Below are 18,664 nucleotides of genomic sequence, written 5' to 3' on the forward strand. Positions count from 1 at the left end.
TCAACTCAAATTACGGATCGCGACGGAAACAACAAACAGACCCTTTATTCAATCCTAATTAACATCCCGATCCATACTCTGCCACTTCCTTAGATCTAACCGTTTCCTCCGATTACTGGCTGATTATTTGTCTCCACTAAGCTCCGTCTATTAAAACAAGAGCTACCTCCAGATACATTCTTTTATTTTCCTGCAAACTGAGATGAACTGCATCAATGTTTTACTTGCTTTCCCCAGGAAGTTTTTATTTCCAGTGATGCTATCCTCCACTTCAGCTCCCATATACTGGTCCCTATCCACCATTATTAGAAACTTTTATCAGTTCATCCTTTCCGATGACTTAGCGAGCCTGGTTTGTTTCCCACTTACAGTCCTCCGAAAGCTAGCTCCTCTCATCGCCCATCGCTTCCATCTACCCCTAAATAGTATTTATCTTCTGACTGGGAGACTTCACACATTTCCTTACTCTCTCTCATTCCAACCTGAACAGCTAGCAAACCCGATGATTCAGATGCATTCGGTCTGTCTCGATAGGTTAGTGGCGACACACTTGCCTTACATTCAGATGTTCTGAGTTCGAGTCTCGGCTACTGGTGATATCCTATGAGGGCGGGACTAGGATCCAAAGCTTTCTCACGGTGTTACGGATAAACCAGTATACTTGGGCCCAGGAGAAGAGCGGAAATGAATAAACGAGAGCGACTTGGGCACAAGAACTATCGTTAGATTTCCATCATCTTATCTTCTCCAGAGTTCTAGAGTCCATCTTGACTGAGCATCTGCAAGGGCTTTGGTGCGTCGCCTTCTTGGGCGAATACCAATGTGAACTTGAAGACAGTCTCACCACAGGCTATTGAATGACCATCCATCTGGGACTTCGTTGTTGAAAAGGAATTAGTCCGCCTGCACGTTTCAAGAGCATTCGACCGAGTATGCCATGAGGGTCTCTTCATCCGTCTCTCTATCCTTCTTGAATCGCCAGGACTGGAATATTTCATTACGACCTATTGAAGTCCTGTCTGTCCTGTTTCTCGGACTCGCAGCATCAATACAGAAGTAGCGATTCCATCACTCATGGGTTTCCAGGTGTATTTATGCAGTTCCACACGATCCTGCCCTCAGACATATACTTTTCATCCAGAGCGATCTCCCTTGGTTCATTTTGGTGCAAACGAACTACCTATTTGGTGTCTATCTCGATGACATCCACGAGCGGATTTACAGTCCGTGAAACCGCTTTTCGCCTACAAACGCACTTAAACTTCAAAGACACGACAAACCTACGACTCTACAGAATCTAAGACCAAAGGAAAAAACGCCCACAAAATTTTTCTCAGAAAGGGGCACTCAGATAAATGTTATCTAGAGATCTCTCAGGGAGCTAAACCTGACAAACACAACAGAACAAAGTGGGGGCAAATCCGTCACACTCCCGTACATCAGGAACACCGCAGAAATGACCGCGAGGCTCTCACAGCAGCACAATACGGCAGTCCCATACAAACTTACGAATGCTTTGTGGAGAACACTATCGAAACCTAAAGGAAAACGGGATACAGTGATGAAGAGCACTGTCATATATGGGATGCATTGCAAGAATTGCGACAGATGATACCTAGGACAAACGGTAAGGAAGCCCTCCAACAAAATAGATAAACATAAGCTCGCTTCTAAAAGACACGATCAATTATCTTTCACCTCCGTGCACAAACAGAAAGGGTACGAGTTTGACCGGAGTGGCGCTCACATACTGGATTAAGCAAGAAAGAGCAAGGAACTCAAATCTAGAGGGAGCGTGGTTCTCCACTGAAGAAGCGATCAACGAAATATCGAAACTGAGCCCATTTGTCAAACCCTGGGAGAATGAGGACGCCAGAACTACAGAGCTCTGAACTGCATAAGAAACCAGACGAGGAACTACTAACAGAGGCCGGAAAGCTCAATTTGAACGGATACATCAGTCTGATTGGATGAGGCGCTGAGCCAATACATCAAACAACCTAATTAACATGCGGACATCGGGACACCAGAAAACAGAAAAAAATGAGCGGTGCAACCAACCAATCAACCTCGAGGTCAGACCACAACACAAGCTGAGAAGGCGCGGATCAAAGCAAAACTAAAAATAGGAAGCATTAGGATAACCAACTGACTCACACAATGTATCAAAGAGCACAAGCGAACCAATCAATTCAGAAAAACGCTGTCTCCTAATCAGCCAGTCATGATAAGAGGTAACAGATAATCTATAAAAGCACCCATGCAAGAGGATATACCCACCCAACTGCCCACTGTTGATGGTGACAAAAGGTTTGCAAGTCGATTGTCAAGGTATGGCAAACAGATCAATAGACAAAAAACTCAGTATATTGCTAGTTTTGGCACCCTTCCACAACCTCGTGCGTTTTCATGTTGTATCAATTTATAGCGATATTTCCTGGTCTTCTAACTTCAAGTAAATTAATACTGCGGCATTCAGAAAAGTAGGACTTTTATTCCATTACCAGCATTCCTCTGCTTTTTTGAACTCCACTTAATCTGCAAGTCAAGAAATCCTCATTATTTATCAAGTGGACTACCACCTGACTTTCAATCCCGGGCAGATTTAAGGGCATCTCCTAATCTGACAAATGACTCCTTTTCCAACGTCTTGACATGAACTCCATCGGCGAGTGTCTTTCTGCCTTTGTCTTTTCCGCTCCAATTCCCCAGTCACTCGCTCATGAATGCTGCCTTTTCACTTCTACCAGTAATTTCCTGGTATCAGTACACCACTGTCAGACAATGAATCTTATTTTTTCGTTTTTCCCAAAACAGCACCATTTTTGAATGCCTTCTTGCATTTTTGAGGTTTGTGAGCAATCGCTGCTATCCTATTTTTCCAGCTTCCCACAGACATTTGTTTTAGACTAAGTTCAGCTCTTTCCTGTTCGTTTTTCATTGACTTTTATATCTACGGTCGGTCATGTTTCATGTATTTTAAAAGTTAGATGTGCTTTTTCCGCATTCCGCTATCCTCAGAGGGGCCCAACGAACATTGGTTTGCCATTCCATCATGAGTATTAAATAAATCAACAGCTATCTGTCCATTGGTCATTTTCACGAGCCAAACACCTCTCATCTGGACACTCTGGCAGCTGGCTATAGCTGGTCTTTTGAAGGCCTGAGTATGTGTTAGTCGAATTTCACTACACATGCTACAAATCCCACCCAAATACTACGAAGGAGCAGACTCGTTATGGTCTCCTGGCGCATTTAACTAGAAGCAACACTGGAATTTACAGTAAACCGATCGAAAAGGAGTCGTGTCGAGGACGTTTATGTTGGAACCTGGGGTCTCTAATACTATAGTCCACCCGGCAAACAAACAAGATTTCGTAAGAAGCGCAACTAAAAATTGGATGACTGGAGATGAGTCAATCTGGTCATTGTAGGAACAGGATCCAAGGAAGTGCATATAGGTATATGGTGCTTTACTCTCGTTTTTTTCTTGGTTTATTTACTATCACTTAAACCCGAGAGCTCTTTGAAGGACACCATAAAAATTCCCCGAAGGTTATGTTGTCCTATTTTCCCGGGCGATAGCATATGCAAGCAATCAATTTCGCCTAACGATACCGGTATTTCTTGTCTCAGTTGGTAATTTTATTTTACCTGTTTTGCTCAAGTGATTTACTAAATGCCAACTGAGAAAAAAAGCAATCACTGCAGTCGGTCCGACCAAATGACGAACAGGACAACATCAGTGACACGTGGAACGATGTCCTAAGTGTGTGGTGATTGTTTCATCGATTGGTAGATGTTTCTGGTTCAAGTATCCATTTCAGTATCCATTTTAGTTAATTGGGTGAAACCTAGAAGACGACGAGATGCGCGAGGGTACGTTAACTTCAGATCTGTTGAGGCAGAACACATCAGACATGCTTTGGCTATCACCCCCATTGTTTGGCTGTCATTCAGGTTAACCCACATAGAGACAACTTATTGGGACTTTAGATTCTTTGGTTTAAAGTGCATGGTAAATTGGATTTCATTTTGCACCCACACACATGCCCAAGTTGATTGGTCGTTGGGGAACAAAAATATTCCGTATAATAAACCGATAATGTGGCAGCTTTGCCACATGTAATGTGCAAATTTGGAGCTTTCGTGATCGGAATCTTGTTTTTGACAGGAGTTGATCGGGGGAATTGTCTAGTCACTACACAAAACCCAACTATTGTTCCCCCTTGCTATGAATGTTTGTTGCGTCATGAAAGCAAGCAACCTGAATCGAATCAGGTAGGTGACGTTTTTTGGATTTCGCGGTTTTTGTTCTTGTTGTTTTGCTTTCTACACGACAATGGCCCAATAATTTAATCTAAGCGGCCTTGACGTCCTTTTAGGAAAGCTCCACGTGATAATCAAACCAACATAGTGACCGACCCCTTACTTATCACTTAAGCGGTTCATTATGAACGTATAACTAGAATCTTCCATGGGAATTGTGAACGACAATAATTTCAGTCTGTCGCATGCTAATGGTGGCTTGTCTCTTCTAGCAACAGGATTTTGATATAAGGGCATAGAGTTCCTTTAGCATTTTTCTTGGTGATTTACCTCTGCCTCTTTATTACGATTTCACCAGATAGAGGAATTCCGATGCGTTAGGAGAATCAAATATTGGCCAAAACAGGGCATGTTAATCAAATCCAGAACTTACGTTCAATCCATTTTAGTGCACAAAACTACCCAGCATGTTCTCCGTGGTCTGCACTGGATTGTGCTACGTTGTGAATAGTTAAGGGATTTGTTGGCTTTATATTCACGTAAATCTCATTTTAAAAAATCCTCCTTCTGTTCGGACACGACCAATCTGTTTTGTTGAAATTCGGGAAGCTCCGAACTCCAGGTTAACCCCTATTGGAGCTCAACATGGCAGATGATAAACGTTCGCATACTGAAAGCGTTCAATGCAGTGTACTCAAACAACCGGACGCGGTCACACTCGAGCGGCGATAAAATAAAAAAACCTTTCGGTGGGTACCTAAACCGGAAGTCTTCGCCAGCGGGCCCATCAGTCGACAAAATCAGGACGGTCTGTTCAGAACTGATAAATCAAGTCCATCCGTTGTGCTCTGATAATATTGTGGTAAGATATCCGGCATGAACAACAGTATGCACGTTCAAGGGTTTAGTGAGGATTTATCCCTGTTCACGGCTCAGATTACTCAACCAATGCCATACATGGGAAACATCGACAAACAAACCGGCACCGGGCTCTGTCGAATACCAAGGAATCTCGGTGCATGTTGAATGAAACACCAATTAAGTTCTTCCATTGGTTCTGCCGGGGCAAGAGACGTGGCTTAAATCGCTGAAAACAACAAAAACGTCAGTAAACCGTCCGCTGAACGACATCTGAAGATAACGAGACAGAAGTACAGAGAATACAAAGGAGCATATACAATGGATTTGACTTAATCTACACCAGGATGCTCAATTAAGGTGCATTTACGGGCCCTATATGAGAGCGAAATACAAGCGAATAGAAGTGAATTCGTTGTTCAGGCTGGTGTCTTTATTTGGAGAACTTTACAGAGCCAGAAATGGAGGAGAAACAGGTAAGCAAATTACCACACCTTTTGAGATCGACCAACCAGACATATGAACGAGGCCAAATTCAAAATCGAAGTCCTTGTAGAAGTAACAACTGTTTTCTAACGGTCCAAGTGAACGATATTTTGTGGGCAGCAGTTTGTTGTCACCTTCTTACATACCATAATGTTGTCCGTGAAGAGAAATTAACGTACACTGGGCAGACTTGACTCCTGCCACACATTTGTTAAGGACAGTTCGTCTTCAATCAACACCAAGTCACCAAATTTACAAGCATCCCTCGATGTCAACAATGGGTGTCTGATTCCCAAATTCCACAAGACTTCCAACTACTTTTCGAAAACGAAAATTTGCCAGATGTACTTGCCTCTAGACTCCTGTGTAGAACTTGCGTAACCTAACTGCCGAACCCGGAATTCTTGTGAAACAGTAGCATGTCACTGAGACGGAGCGCCGTATATCCTATCGTCTGGTTATCACTGGGAATAGAAGCAAATTACTGATGATTTTTCGACTTCTACCAAATACAATGTCGCTATTTAATCTCTCAAATGTTGCTGTCGTGCAACACCTATGTTCCGCCCAACTTAGCGTACCATGTACTACCGAGCACCATCACTTCTCTTCCGTGCTTATTATGACAAGGTTTGTAAGGGTTTGAAAAAGTCACGTGTTTTGAGGCCATCAGTTTCTTTTATCATCCTTTAAACACAGAGGCGTAAGCTGACAGAACCTTTTTCGGAACGGAAATTTGTCTGAACCCATCCTAGTAGAACAATTCCTCTATTGTTGAGTCATCACGTGACAGTATCAGGCATGAACTGGCATGAACGGAAACCCGCATATCACGTTCCGCGTTCGATGTGCTTGGCTGAATTTGATTTTTGTTTTTCCTTCTGAATCGAATGCAAGTCGGTTTCACTCACTCCATCGTGATTGGGGCCAATGCGACACTGGTAAAGCCCATGCGTTGCAGACTGCGCCCCTAAGTTTTTTTCGGCGCTCGCTTTGCCTTTAAATGCATACCTTTCTCAGTGCTTTCAGTGAAAATATGTCATCCACACACTTGTTTGTGCATGTACCAGTGTGGTCACTACAGTGCGACGTCACGTGTGATAAAACTGCCTACACTGTTTTCATTCACAAACCACTGGGATTTCGTAAATATCTAGACGGGAACCACACGAAAAGTGCCATTTTTGGGACGATGTGTTTTGTGTTAGCTGTGATCTACACCGTCCTTCCTTGCTAGAATGCCAGGTGACGTAGGTATTTTCACTCCGTTGATATGGTGGAAACGGGAACAAACTTACGGCTGCAAAAAGTTCAAAAGTTTTGATTACTCTGGCGTTTCATTTCATTCCTATGAGCACAGACAATTTGTTTGCGGTCGCGATGAGTATGCTTCACCATTCGCCGTGAAATACGCTGCCAATAGCAACTAGGGGAGCACGCATTGTTAATAGGTACACGGAGTGGTTGTCCCTTATGTCTTGCTCGGGGATTTTTTTTGAATTTTTAAAATGTCAAAATGTCATGTGCCTGTTCGAATGGTCATGTGTGGGCATTCGAATTACATTGTACTAAAGGATAGGTCTTCAAGACCAAACATCAAGCATATCATCTTACAGGGCCTAAAAGTCTGCATTAGGGAAGAGCATCCATATCATCAAGAAGTGCTAACTGAGATAGAAAATAAAATCTACCATCTCATGCCAAATTGGTTCAAAACTTCGGGAAATGTACCGTTTTTTGACTTATAATCCAAATAGTTTAATTTTCTTTTTCTACACGTTTCCACCAGCTTCTATCTCGACGTTTCATGACCCTCGTTAAACTCCAAAATAAGGCCAAAATTAACTTGACATCATTTAAAAACTTAGCTGTCCTCGCTTTATAGGCCGGGCACGTCCAAAATTTTCTCAGTTACTGTTCAAGGAATCACGGATAAGCTTATCATCCATCACGGTTGAACGCTCAGGCATAGGTTTTCATGTACACCGTGGTCTGGCATGCAAATAAGTAACGGGAGACGAGTAGTCAGTAGCGAAATAACCACGGATGGACTGAGGATATCCACATTAATCTGTACTGTTCGACTGGAAAGTATATCCTTGCAAGACTTGTTAAAGAAGTTAATTCTACGGAACACAGTTTGACGCATTCCCTGGTTTTATTCGCTGAGGGGGGTTGGCAACGGGAAATTCATCGGCAACTTGAAGAGTGTGAGACAACAGAGAGGGACTGCTGATGTGTAGTGTGGGGCAGTCACTGGCGTCTGTGCAGATGAAAGCTGAATTTGACAAAAATGATTGTGCCACAGATTTGTTTTTTTTCAGAATCGCGGTTGAAAGGCACAAGTGATTTTGAAAACTGTGAACCTGGGATAAATATGCTATTGGGAGCGACCTAAACAGTAAAGTCTGGTCACTTAGACTTAGACGGATTGCCGCTTATAACCAAAAGTGAAACCAGGTGGTAGATGCGAACTCAGCAATCTAGCAGCACCGCAGAGATTAGGAAACATCGTGTAAACGAGGAGCGGAACAAACAGCCTCACAATCATCAACTAGTGCTGAAAGAGTGCGAAGTGAATTTGAACACTCTCTCATGGGAATAATGTTTCTCTGTTTAATTTTTCCTAACAGTAGAAGATCATGACCTAATTTGTTGTAGGCGTCTGAAAGGAGCTTACAGGGAATGCTCTGGAAATCACTGCCAAACTTCGGCCTATCGCTCGAGTCTTTTGGTCCCCTAACTTTTTGGCTCGGTTTCAGCATTGTTAGCCTATCACATTCCAACATGGGATTGTCGTGTCCCGTGCTGAATGATTATACAATTGTCGGTTTAGCGGTGACAGACTAATTTATTGCCTGTAAACCAGTTGTGTTTCAGGCCGTTGCCAAACTCTCACCAATTACGTGACCAGCAGCAAAGCGACTCACTTTGATTCTTAAGATTCGGCTTCATACTGAAAGAATCAAATGAACTATCAATGGATAGTTTCTTAACTTCTGCACACTTTTGGTACCAGATCTTAGGAAGTCGAAATATAATTTTTTTAAAAATAGTCAATTGTCCTGATATGTCGCCATCATGGTTTGCTGCATTCATATTTTTCCATATCGGACCTACCGGTGGGTTGTTAGAACCAGAACTATTTCATGCTGACTGAACAACCTCAGATGATACTGTCATCGTGAATTTGTATTCTAACCCCGTGGATTTAAATTGACCGAATGTCCCCGAGAACACCAGAGGAGAAACATTTTCGGCGACACTGAACATTTTCGATATGAACCCCTTTGGGGATAGAACTTCCAGAACCAAAAAGGTGACCCCGCATTATTCCTAAACCAAGACGTTTCATACGATTAGCCAAGATCATTCGTTGACTGTCTCAGATATAAATGATAAGATGTACTTTCGCAACACTGTGTCTGACTTAAATTCATAGGTAAGTTAGTCTGGGATGTACACACAGCTGTATTCGCTAGCACATTTCACAGTGGAAATCCCGGTTGCGGGTAATGAAACTAGGTGATTGGATAAAGCATGCAATGATAGCTCAATACTTACGACGTCCTAAGTGATTGATACGGCATATTAGTTATATACGGATACGTTCTTTAGTGGCTGTTTCCCCGAACAGTCAGTTGGGAATACACTCGGTCATGAACATTGCGCTTGTAGATGTCAAGCAAGGGTGTGTGGGTTTCAGAGATATGTGGACCGCTCACTGCAGACAAAATGCTTCCCGCGGTTAGTATGAATCCTATACACACTTTAAGTCTGCCTATATAAGCTGAATTGCATTGCTTAGTGCGAAAAGTGTGATATTTGTTTAAAATTAGACGAAATCCCACGAGGAAACACCCTTTTGAGGGGACCATTTCAGATCCATCGAGGAGATAAGCCGTTCCTGATTGTTGTTTCTCTCATGATAGACACCTAGTTCACACATCATTTTCCTCTTTCCCGTCATTCTTTAGATTTTGGGTGCATGCCCGTCCACCTGTACGTGTCCAAATGGCCAGTCAGTAGATACAAAACCGGTGTGTTCACCGGGGGTTTCGATTATTCGAGACGGGTGCGAATGTTGCTGGATTTGTGGTCGACAAGCAGGCGAGAGTTGTTCTTTGCGATACAAGTGCGATCCTGCAGAAAAACTGCATTGTTTTTATGAGTCAGCACCAAAAGATTCATATGAAGGGCGGTCATCGAATATGGCTACAAGGAAACAATTGACGCTATTCCCTTCTCATGGTGAGGACACGGGTGTTTGCTGGAGTAAGTCCGTAGATTTCATAATTTCATTTTGCGTAGAAATTATGGGAAGCTGACTAGAGTAGAACCTTAATAAATTCAATAGTTTATTTGGCTACTTGATACCAGATTTTGTTTTCAGAGCAGGCTTTCGAGAGATCCCGCCTGGTTCGCTGCTGATGTTATTATTCACAAGGCAGCTCGATACCACATGACACTTGCTTGAAAACTGTCATGGAGTAACTTCCGGAAAAGGCTATGGCGGAATATCTTATTCCACACATCCTACAGAATACGAGTTAATAGCATTGAGCGTGATGAAAAGTGGTACGATATCGTGAGTATCACAAGACTGAACCGAGAGTTATTTTACGCGCCGTCTGAAGGCTAAAAATTCTCCGTTAGAATGCGTGCATTGAAGGTACCGGGCAATGAACGCACCTCCAGCCTGCCTGGGGTTGCAGCCAGTCCATGTGCCTAGTTAATTTACCATGTTTCAGAACCCACATTAGAGAGTGAAGTTGCATCCTGTTTCATCAGGAAATGACGCTACATGAACTCCACTCCAACATTGGTTCAAATAAAATAGTTAAATCCAAATCAGGGTCTTGTAGACGTTGTTTTTTACGAGTCTCCGTTTTCTACGTGGTGTTGACGGAATGTACAACTGAAAGCAGAACGGTCGGAAAGAAGGTTGTCTAGCTGCGTCCACTCTTCAAAGGTGACTGTGATCAGTCATTCTTCCCAGTGGAAGACGTAGTGCCAAGGCATCTAATTTACAATGTTTTGAGTCGGATGATCACCGTTAAATTTTGATACCGTGAAGAAGAGATATACCCGGATGCAGTAAACTCTGAAGCAAATGGCCAACAAAATTTCTACGAAAGCTTGTGCAAAGATATTACATATTCAACTGATCATTATCACGTTTGGAAATGCTTCATGTTCTCGGTAGTTTGCTCAGAAAAAAAAACAACAAGAGGTAATACCGTGAATACTGCCTTCTCAAAGGGAGGGCCCTCTTAGGTCTTTGTGAACATGCTCTGAAACCGATGCAAGATTGAATAACGAACCACCGGTGATTCCGATACCGGTGGTTTGGTCTCTAAAGGTATAAAGTGAGTCATTTTCCCGAAAATTTACAACTTTCTCAAGCATTACACAGTCGTATCGATTATCACACATTCTGGTCATAATTACCGAGCCAAAATGACAGAAAAATTCATGCAAAACCACTTATTCTGTAGATCACGTTACACTACAAACTCCCAATTTTCTGTATGCAGATTATTTTATTACCATGTCAAGCACTGTAAGGAAACTAGCCAGAGAGATAAATCCAAAGCAAGAGGCGCAAGCAGCGGAAAAAAGTGTGAAGGTCTTCCTAGCCTTTCTCCTTAGAATGTCAGTTCAAAGTGCAACGAATTCACACTCATGTGATGAATGGGTCCCGAGAAGAACCGCATACCTTTATCACCCAAATTGATAAGATGAGTATTGGTGAACAGGTGGTCAAAACATAATAATTTTAGTTTCTGCATAAATACGCTCTTTAACGCTATTGTATGTTTAACTCAGTCACTACATGGACAGGACTTCGACCCTCATGACTTGAGCGCCTACAAATGGACCTCGACACACCGTTTGATTGTAATTGAGGGAATACCAGTGACTAAGCCCCGTTTGGTTTGTGTGCATTTTCATTGGTTCACAAAGCTGGTACGACCATCGTACGGAAAACAAAAATGAGTAATGCACAAAGTCCACTAAACAACCCATTATGCAAATGCCATTTTTCGGCATATTCGGAACTAGTCGACAACAGTCCGTGTCGCGACTGAGGGTCGGGTTTAAACTAGCAGTGCTGTGAACGCTTTCTTGTAGTCAACTTATATTGCAACGATGAGTTGACCTTTTGATGGAACTCATATCACTGGTTTTATAAGTGAGTAACTTGATCGTCCACTTGCTTATACGTTTGCTTTTAGCTGAACCACCATGAATACTGTTGCTTTTCTGATTGACCTTATCTGTAAGTAAAGAACCGCAGAATGCGTGCTCTTATTTGGAGAGAGCAAACTGCGTATTGAACCCAAGCGTTTTCCCATGTTTTTTCCATCTGTGTCCGCCGCCGTCCTTGTTGATATACAATTCAGTATTTTTTGCACAACTGGCGTTCTCTCTTGAATCTACCTGCGTCCACATAATGTCAGTGGCTGTCTGCACCGCAGTAATATCGAAGTTATTTAAAAGACTCTGGAACAGTGCCTATTTGTTATTTGGTTACTTATTCAATTCCTTCAGTTTCTCAAGGTGAAAAATTGTATTAAATGTAGTAAGAACTTATGACCATCGCATGCTCTTGGGTCCTATTTTCATATGAATTCGCTGTTACTTCCACAGCCTACATCCTGATGAATGATGCAGGAATTTCTCTTCCACTAGGTTTTGACTTGATGGCAGATGGTATTAAAGGAGATTAGTTCAGTAATCCCAAGCTAAATTTCATGTCATTGCCTTGCTTGGTGGGCATATTCAGCTGGTAAAATCTGCAGAATTCGGCGTTTAGTCGCCTGATAGCAGTCACTTGATGCCTGAATAGGCTGTAAGCTGAACCATCTTTTGCAATAAGGGGCTAATTTCAGGGTGAATATTCGATACTACTGAAGTTTTTCAGCATTTTAAAAAGTCCGGTTTCAGGAGAAATACTGGAAGTTTGGTGGTCACATTTACCTGGTGCACTAAAGACTCATGGTACCATGAGAGCAAGGTTGATTTAGTTATCGATTATTGGCTAGCCGTACTATTACCGCATTCTCCCTCAGTGGGCAACCTGAGGCATACTATTCTGGGCTCAGCAGTTTCGTTCATACCTCATTATTCACATCAATTTAAACACAGAATATCTGTGTTGGATTTGACACGGAATGCTGGGAAGGATGTAGTTTTTAAACAGACAGTTTAGGTGATACCCACAGTGAAAAGTGCCCAATGTGTGACCATGCATGACGAGTATTTGTTCGTCAACCAACCTTGAAATTGTCTGATAGTGAAGGTGGCAAATATTGTTGTTTCATTTTTTGCCCCGTGGGTACCAATCAGACTCGTCACATTATGTGGGCGACACGTGTCCCGGCCAGTTTTTTCCCTTTTTATTCTGAAAAAGTAGGAGATTACAGGCCTGTTGGAGTGGTTCTCCTAACCAACATGATGGCTTACATTTTTATCGCACCAAATTCCAACATGAATGCCTTGCTACCTGAAATACAACACAGCAAAATATGCCCTCTGTGTCGTAACAGATACTTGTAACAGTCCGTAGAACGTTTTCCTTACATCGTACTCACTTTTTTCAAAGTGTTACCTACTTCATAATGAATGACATTCTGTAAGTTCCTACGAAGCATGAGAGCTCAATGTTTCTGAGACGCGTACTTGGATCGTAGCTGGTTTTTTAGGAGCACTGGGCAGATTTTTCCAAAGTGGAGCACTGAACCGTTCCACTATCAACGGTATGTTGTAACTTTATGTAAATGAGTACATTTGGTGTGGATTCTATTCTCGGTAAGAATGTGCCTTGTATTTTCATCTACCGACGCTGACGTCCTCTTGGATTTCCAACTCGCCGAGACAGAACATAACTCAGCAGACTTGACGAGATCAATTTAGACCTTGATAAGTTTCACCGTTATGCGCTAGTAACCTTTTTGCGAAATCTAGCTTTTGAGCAAGTTTAGCTTGGTTCTGAGCCATCTCTTTTCAAAGTCACTGTCAACCAATTTGGAATAGTTTAACAAAATCATGATCAGCACCTCACAAATAATGCTTCACAACAACCTTTAACTCGGCTTTGTGAATATATTCATCCACAACTTTGTACAAACGCTCTAGTAGTATACTTAGCTTAAATTCAATCTACTAGAGGTGGCCAATCTAACAACTGAGCGGGGCGGAACTTAGGCTATAACCGAGTATCGCATCTCCCGTGTAGTTAAGGCAACGACGGCCGATTCCAGTATTCGGGTGCATATGCTAGAATCCTAGTGACCGTTCATAATTGCCAATTTTCACACTTCGTTAGATTACAAGACGCCTCAAACAAGCTCTCCCACTGCTGCACCTGATTCCCTTCTTACGGGTGTCTTATCCGTATCCTAGGCACATATAGACAACTGATGTTGATTGCGTATGACGCTACGTCACTGTCACTTAATCAAATGACAGGAGATTTAGTCCAATAGAAGAATCAACGAATACGAAGGCATTTCCATCTACACCGCCGTCTTGAAATATTTCAGAAGTGCTGTCACTTCGTGCAATTTTCGAATGTGTCTGACGGAAACATCAGAAGTGAGCTTCGTTCTGCTGCGCTTGTTGCACCAGTGCTGAAAAAATTCACCCTATGCTTTTTGAAATGAGCAAGTTATTATCATAATTAGCCACTAACACTGGCGCGTAGATCAAGACGTCATGGTACTTATTGTTTCGACTGAATATGATGAATGGACGGGCAAGTTGAATAGTCCAGCAGGACAATTAAGCGGTTCTTGCTTCTAAAGTTCCAAACAGCTGCGTTCTGTTCCATCCCCTCCCCCAAGTGTTTTGTTCTATTAATCTTGTAACGGAGATCTCCACCCGATGGTGACCTATTGCAGCTCACCAGTACGGAGACTGTACTAACCATAAAATGAACTTAGAGCCTAATTCGAGAAAGAGGACGATGAAACTTTTGTCCGCTGGCCAAAATTTTCACAAGTTGAGTGTAGAGTTTTTTAGGCGGAACAGCCAGGAAAACGAAGTATTTTCCCCAATAAGGATTGCCAGTCAAAAATGTCCAAGATAATCCCTTCTAAGGCGAGGCCTTTAATGAGGATCAATAAAATCCTTAGATTTCGATGAAAGTTGAATGAATCTTAATTCAACAACTTGATTTTCTCATATTACATGACATTTTTGTTTACTGTATGTACACGCTTTGAAATGCCAATTTTGTGTAATGGACAACAAACACAAAAGATTCTAGCAAGTTCAATATCACTTTTTTCTCAAAAGTTCACTAACAGGATTAGGGACACTGAAGATTTTTCCTTGATGCCAAAATCAGTCTCGTTTTCCTTGCAGTCTCCTCTTCATTCGATTTGTCTGATTGGTCAGCCCAGTCTTTTCATCACGTGAGGAACGTTGTCCGTGGTGAGATAGCGTGAAAAACTACTGTTGGCGTAGTGACGAGCTCTTATATCATCAGTTTACGAAACCAGCAATGGAAAGATTGACTTTAATCCAGGTCGCATACATGTCGATGAAATGCACAGTTGGTAGCTGAAAACGGCTGAACCTGGCCTGAGCTATGCACATCTAGTTGTTCTTTCATGCTTGCATTGTGGGACTAATTGATCAGTGGTCATCCCAATGAGTCTACTCAACCAATTGTAAAAGGAAGCGAAATTGGCCTGGAATATGCTTGTACAGGAAAATCAAACTTTGTATTGCATTCGGGGACAAGACAATCCACTATGCTTTCACTTGTGCGACCCGATGGTGCACTGAGTTTCATACAGTCAAAGTAAGTACTATCAGGAAACAACATGTGAAACGTTCATTAATTTTTCACGATAACACAAAGCTTACATTCATAGTCATCAGCAGCTAGAGATTAGCCTAGAACTGTGCAGTGACCTCTTTTTGCCTAAACCGAAAAATTTTCATATCACCCTCGAGGTGTGAAAAATCGCCCTTTTCATGACGTGATCGTTCAGAAATTTTGGGCCACTTAACTAGACTACCAGCACGCAAGTGGGATGGAATGAGATGCCTGAGCTCTAGACATTTGTTACTCTAGGTAGCGCCGATCACTAGTATGCTCACATCAATGCTGTGATACACGAAAGCCACTGTTGCGGACTTTTCGGCCGACAAGCTGATTAAGTAGTATCAAGAATGCTCAGCGGAGGTAGTCAGAAGAGGCAAACTTAGAATCGAATATCTTGGTCTATCTTTGCTCAGAAGAAACCCACTTCCAGGCCAAACGCCTTTCGGACTGTCTGACTGTGAAGAAATGTTCTGGGATATGGAATATAAGGACCAAGACTGCCAAGTATTTCCGGTACTTTAGGGAGAAGGTGGTTGGCAATTTGTCCATCATTTTGAAGGCGAATTTGTGGGATTGGGACAAAGTGGTTTTTATGGAGAGGCGGCCACCCTATGGACAGAACAGATTTTGGGGGACAACTCTATCACAGAAGTCCGCCATCTAAAAGGCACCGTAAGGAGCCACCTCAATCTTGTCATGTTTTGGATGTCTTCCTCTCAATGAATCAGGTCAGTTTTCATAAAGGAAACTACTCACGCGGTTGCTAGAAACTCTTCGACAGCCCACGACTGGTTTCGCCCTTCTTCGGGCCCATCAGGTAGGCGCAGTCCCCGAGTTTCCGTCAAACTTATGTTCTACTTGAACCCAAATCAATCTGGATTTCACGAGAGACCTCGAATGAATTCTCGTTTATGATATTCTACAAAACGTTTGACGGAAACTGTGCCTACCTGATAAGCCCCAAGAAGGGCAAAACCGGTCGTGGGCTGCCGAAGAGTTTTCAGCAACCTTGTGAGTAGTTTCCTTTATGAAAATATACTGCGATATCTCGAATATTATGCCAACCGAAAGATGAAGCGGCCTGTGTGCAGCACATTCAGTTGCAGAATATCATAAACGAGAGATTCATTTGAGTCTCTTGTGAAAACCGAATTTATTTGCAAATGAGTGTATTTCAGGTCAGTGTTGTTTTGAACTGCTCGTTCATTTTCTGAAGAGATAGCCAAGTTGCATCAACTGGAGTTTCTTCAATTTCATTGCAGGGTTTAATAGTGGCTGCAATCCATCGCAACAGCCGAGTTTGTCAAAGATGTTTTTTTCAGAATAAAATCCCATGCATTGAGTGACTGAATGTTCCATAACGTTTCGTTTCTGTAAACTCCGCTGGGAGAAAAATTTTCTGTTTGGAAAGGTCCCCGATATACCGCGTACTCTGAGATCAGCGTGTCAATTTTTTTAGTGGCGGGAAGTTTATTTCCGTTCGTTTGATATCAATCACTGAAAATTTTTACGCCCAAATCTGTTGACAGAGATCAACGGACGCTCGTGTTACCTCAACAACACGTGGTTGGCACACAGTGGTGTACAAAAGTCCGGCTGCAGGCACCAATGTGTCTGTATAGATGGGACGCTACTCTGTACGGATGTGTGCCTTCAACAAGAGCTTCGTCGTCCACCTGATGCCTTGTGCGATCAGCCGGTCACTGACAGCGGAGAAATGATGCAGCTGAAGCTAATGCCTCCAGGACCAGGAGAATGTTGCCGTCGCTGGATGTGTGTAACAGTTGTCAATCCAGATCGAATGGATGATGAGATTCCAAAACCGAATGGAGCTAGCGCACTCAATTTTCAGGCACGTGGTAAGGACAGTACATGTCATAGTCAATTCGGTTTGAAGTGGTATGGTGGCATGATGTGCTTTTTTTGTTTCTTGGTTACAATACAAGAGAACTGGTGGTTGGAATGTTTGCCGAGCTTAGCAGTTTCCGGAAAACCATGTCAAATTCGATTTTGACGAAAATCTAGGGCATGCCTTCCTTATCATTGCAAGTCTAGTGCACATCGTCAACCAAGTCAACCAAGCAAGGGGAGGCATTTTCAAGCAATCTTCGGAATGGAGCCATTGAAACAAACGGTGAATTACCGTGGGTTACAGCCATACAAGAAAGTGGGTACTTTTGTGGACGACATTTAGAGACCTCATTTTAACGCCATTAACCTGCACTGGACCGGTTTGGAGTAATTTGCATACAGACCCATGTCAGCCGGTCCACGGATTTATCCAGCCATATTTTAGAAATTAAGACCCAAGTCAACCCACATAATGTCACTTTTAAACCAGAACGACTCGTAAGTTTTATTGCAAACACCTTGTTTATTGTGATGAAACAGACTCCCGAGTGCTATCTGCTCTTGACAGGCTTTGAGCTTCTGAGACCTTGCTTCTGTCTGCAGTTCAAACAACCGACGAGTTCTAGAAACCCACTGCAACTTAATGTGCTCCGAAAGGGGAATCCATAGAATTTGTTTTGTCAATCCATTATCGGATGTGGTCATCTCCGAATAGGTTTATGGGAAAACAAAAGAATCGCAACTTTTTGTAGCTGTTTACAACTGGTAGGAGAGGTGAGGGAAATTCCGCGGGCATATAAATGTAGAAAATTTCAACACTTCTGTTCGCAGGGACAGTTTGGACACACGTCTGCTATGACACGCAGTATCTGGGACTTTTATTGGAACTTATGAACAGCCTGCTACCGGTTTGATTCTAATTGGGGCTCGGCAGGTAGGAGTAATGCTGAGATATTTGTCAATTTTTTCCGCGACACGAACGTTTACACTTAGTTGCAAATATGTTAGTATCTACGGATGACTCAACTGAATCTCAGACCGATCTCCCCTTTGTTAATAGTCTACAACAGAATGTACTACCCAAAGGTCATCTAAGTTTCCAGATAAAACGATATCCAAACTGTTAAAGTATTTTATCTGACACAACACTACCTATATGGTAAATGAACTTTACTAATGAGTATGTGACCTGAGAGTGGTTGCTGAGACTTGCTCTTATGCAGTGTGACGTTGACCTAACAGTAACACTACAAAACATTTCAGCGGGATAGAAGTGACCCGAAGCTACCGGAAATTCCACTACAAAAAGTGGTTTTTAGCCACAACCCAAATAGTTCCGGAATCAGTACCCATAATGAA

The 18,664-nt window shown here is 42.5% G+C and overlaps 1 protein-coding gene across 1 annotated transcript in view; it reads left to right on the forward strand.

Annotated features, from left to right (window-relative positions):
• Window positions 1-4,128: 4,128 nt before the first annotated feature.
• Window positions 4,129-18,664, forward strand: part of T265_07579 (hypothetical protein) — a gene marked incomplete at both ends in the record, with an annotated part of 28,450 nt that continues 13,914 nt past the window's right edge. The window contains 3 exons of the mRNA XM_009173136.1: window positions 4,129-4,281; window positions 9,591-9,888; window positions 16,984-17,313. Coding sequence (XP_009171400.1) covers window positions 4,129-4,281; window positions 9,591-9,888; window positions 16,984-17,313 — 781 coding nt within the window. The remainder of the gene's footprint in view (window positions 4,282-9,590; window positions 9,889-16,983; window positions 17,314-18,664) is intronic.

The sequence above is a fragment of the Opisthorchis viverrini genome (assembly GCF_000715545.1).
Source record: "Opisthorchis viverrini unplaced genomic scaffold opera_v5_175, whole genome shotgun sequence".
NCBI lineage: Eukaryota > Metazoa > Platyhelminthes > Trematoda > Opisthorchiida > Opisthorchiidae > Opisthorchis > Opisthorchis viverrini.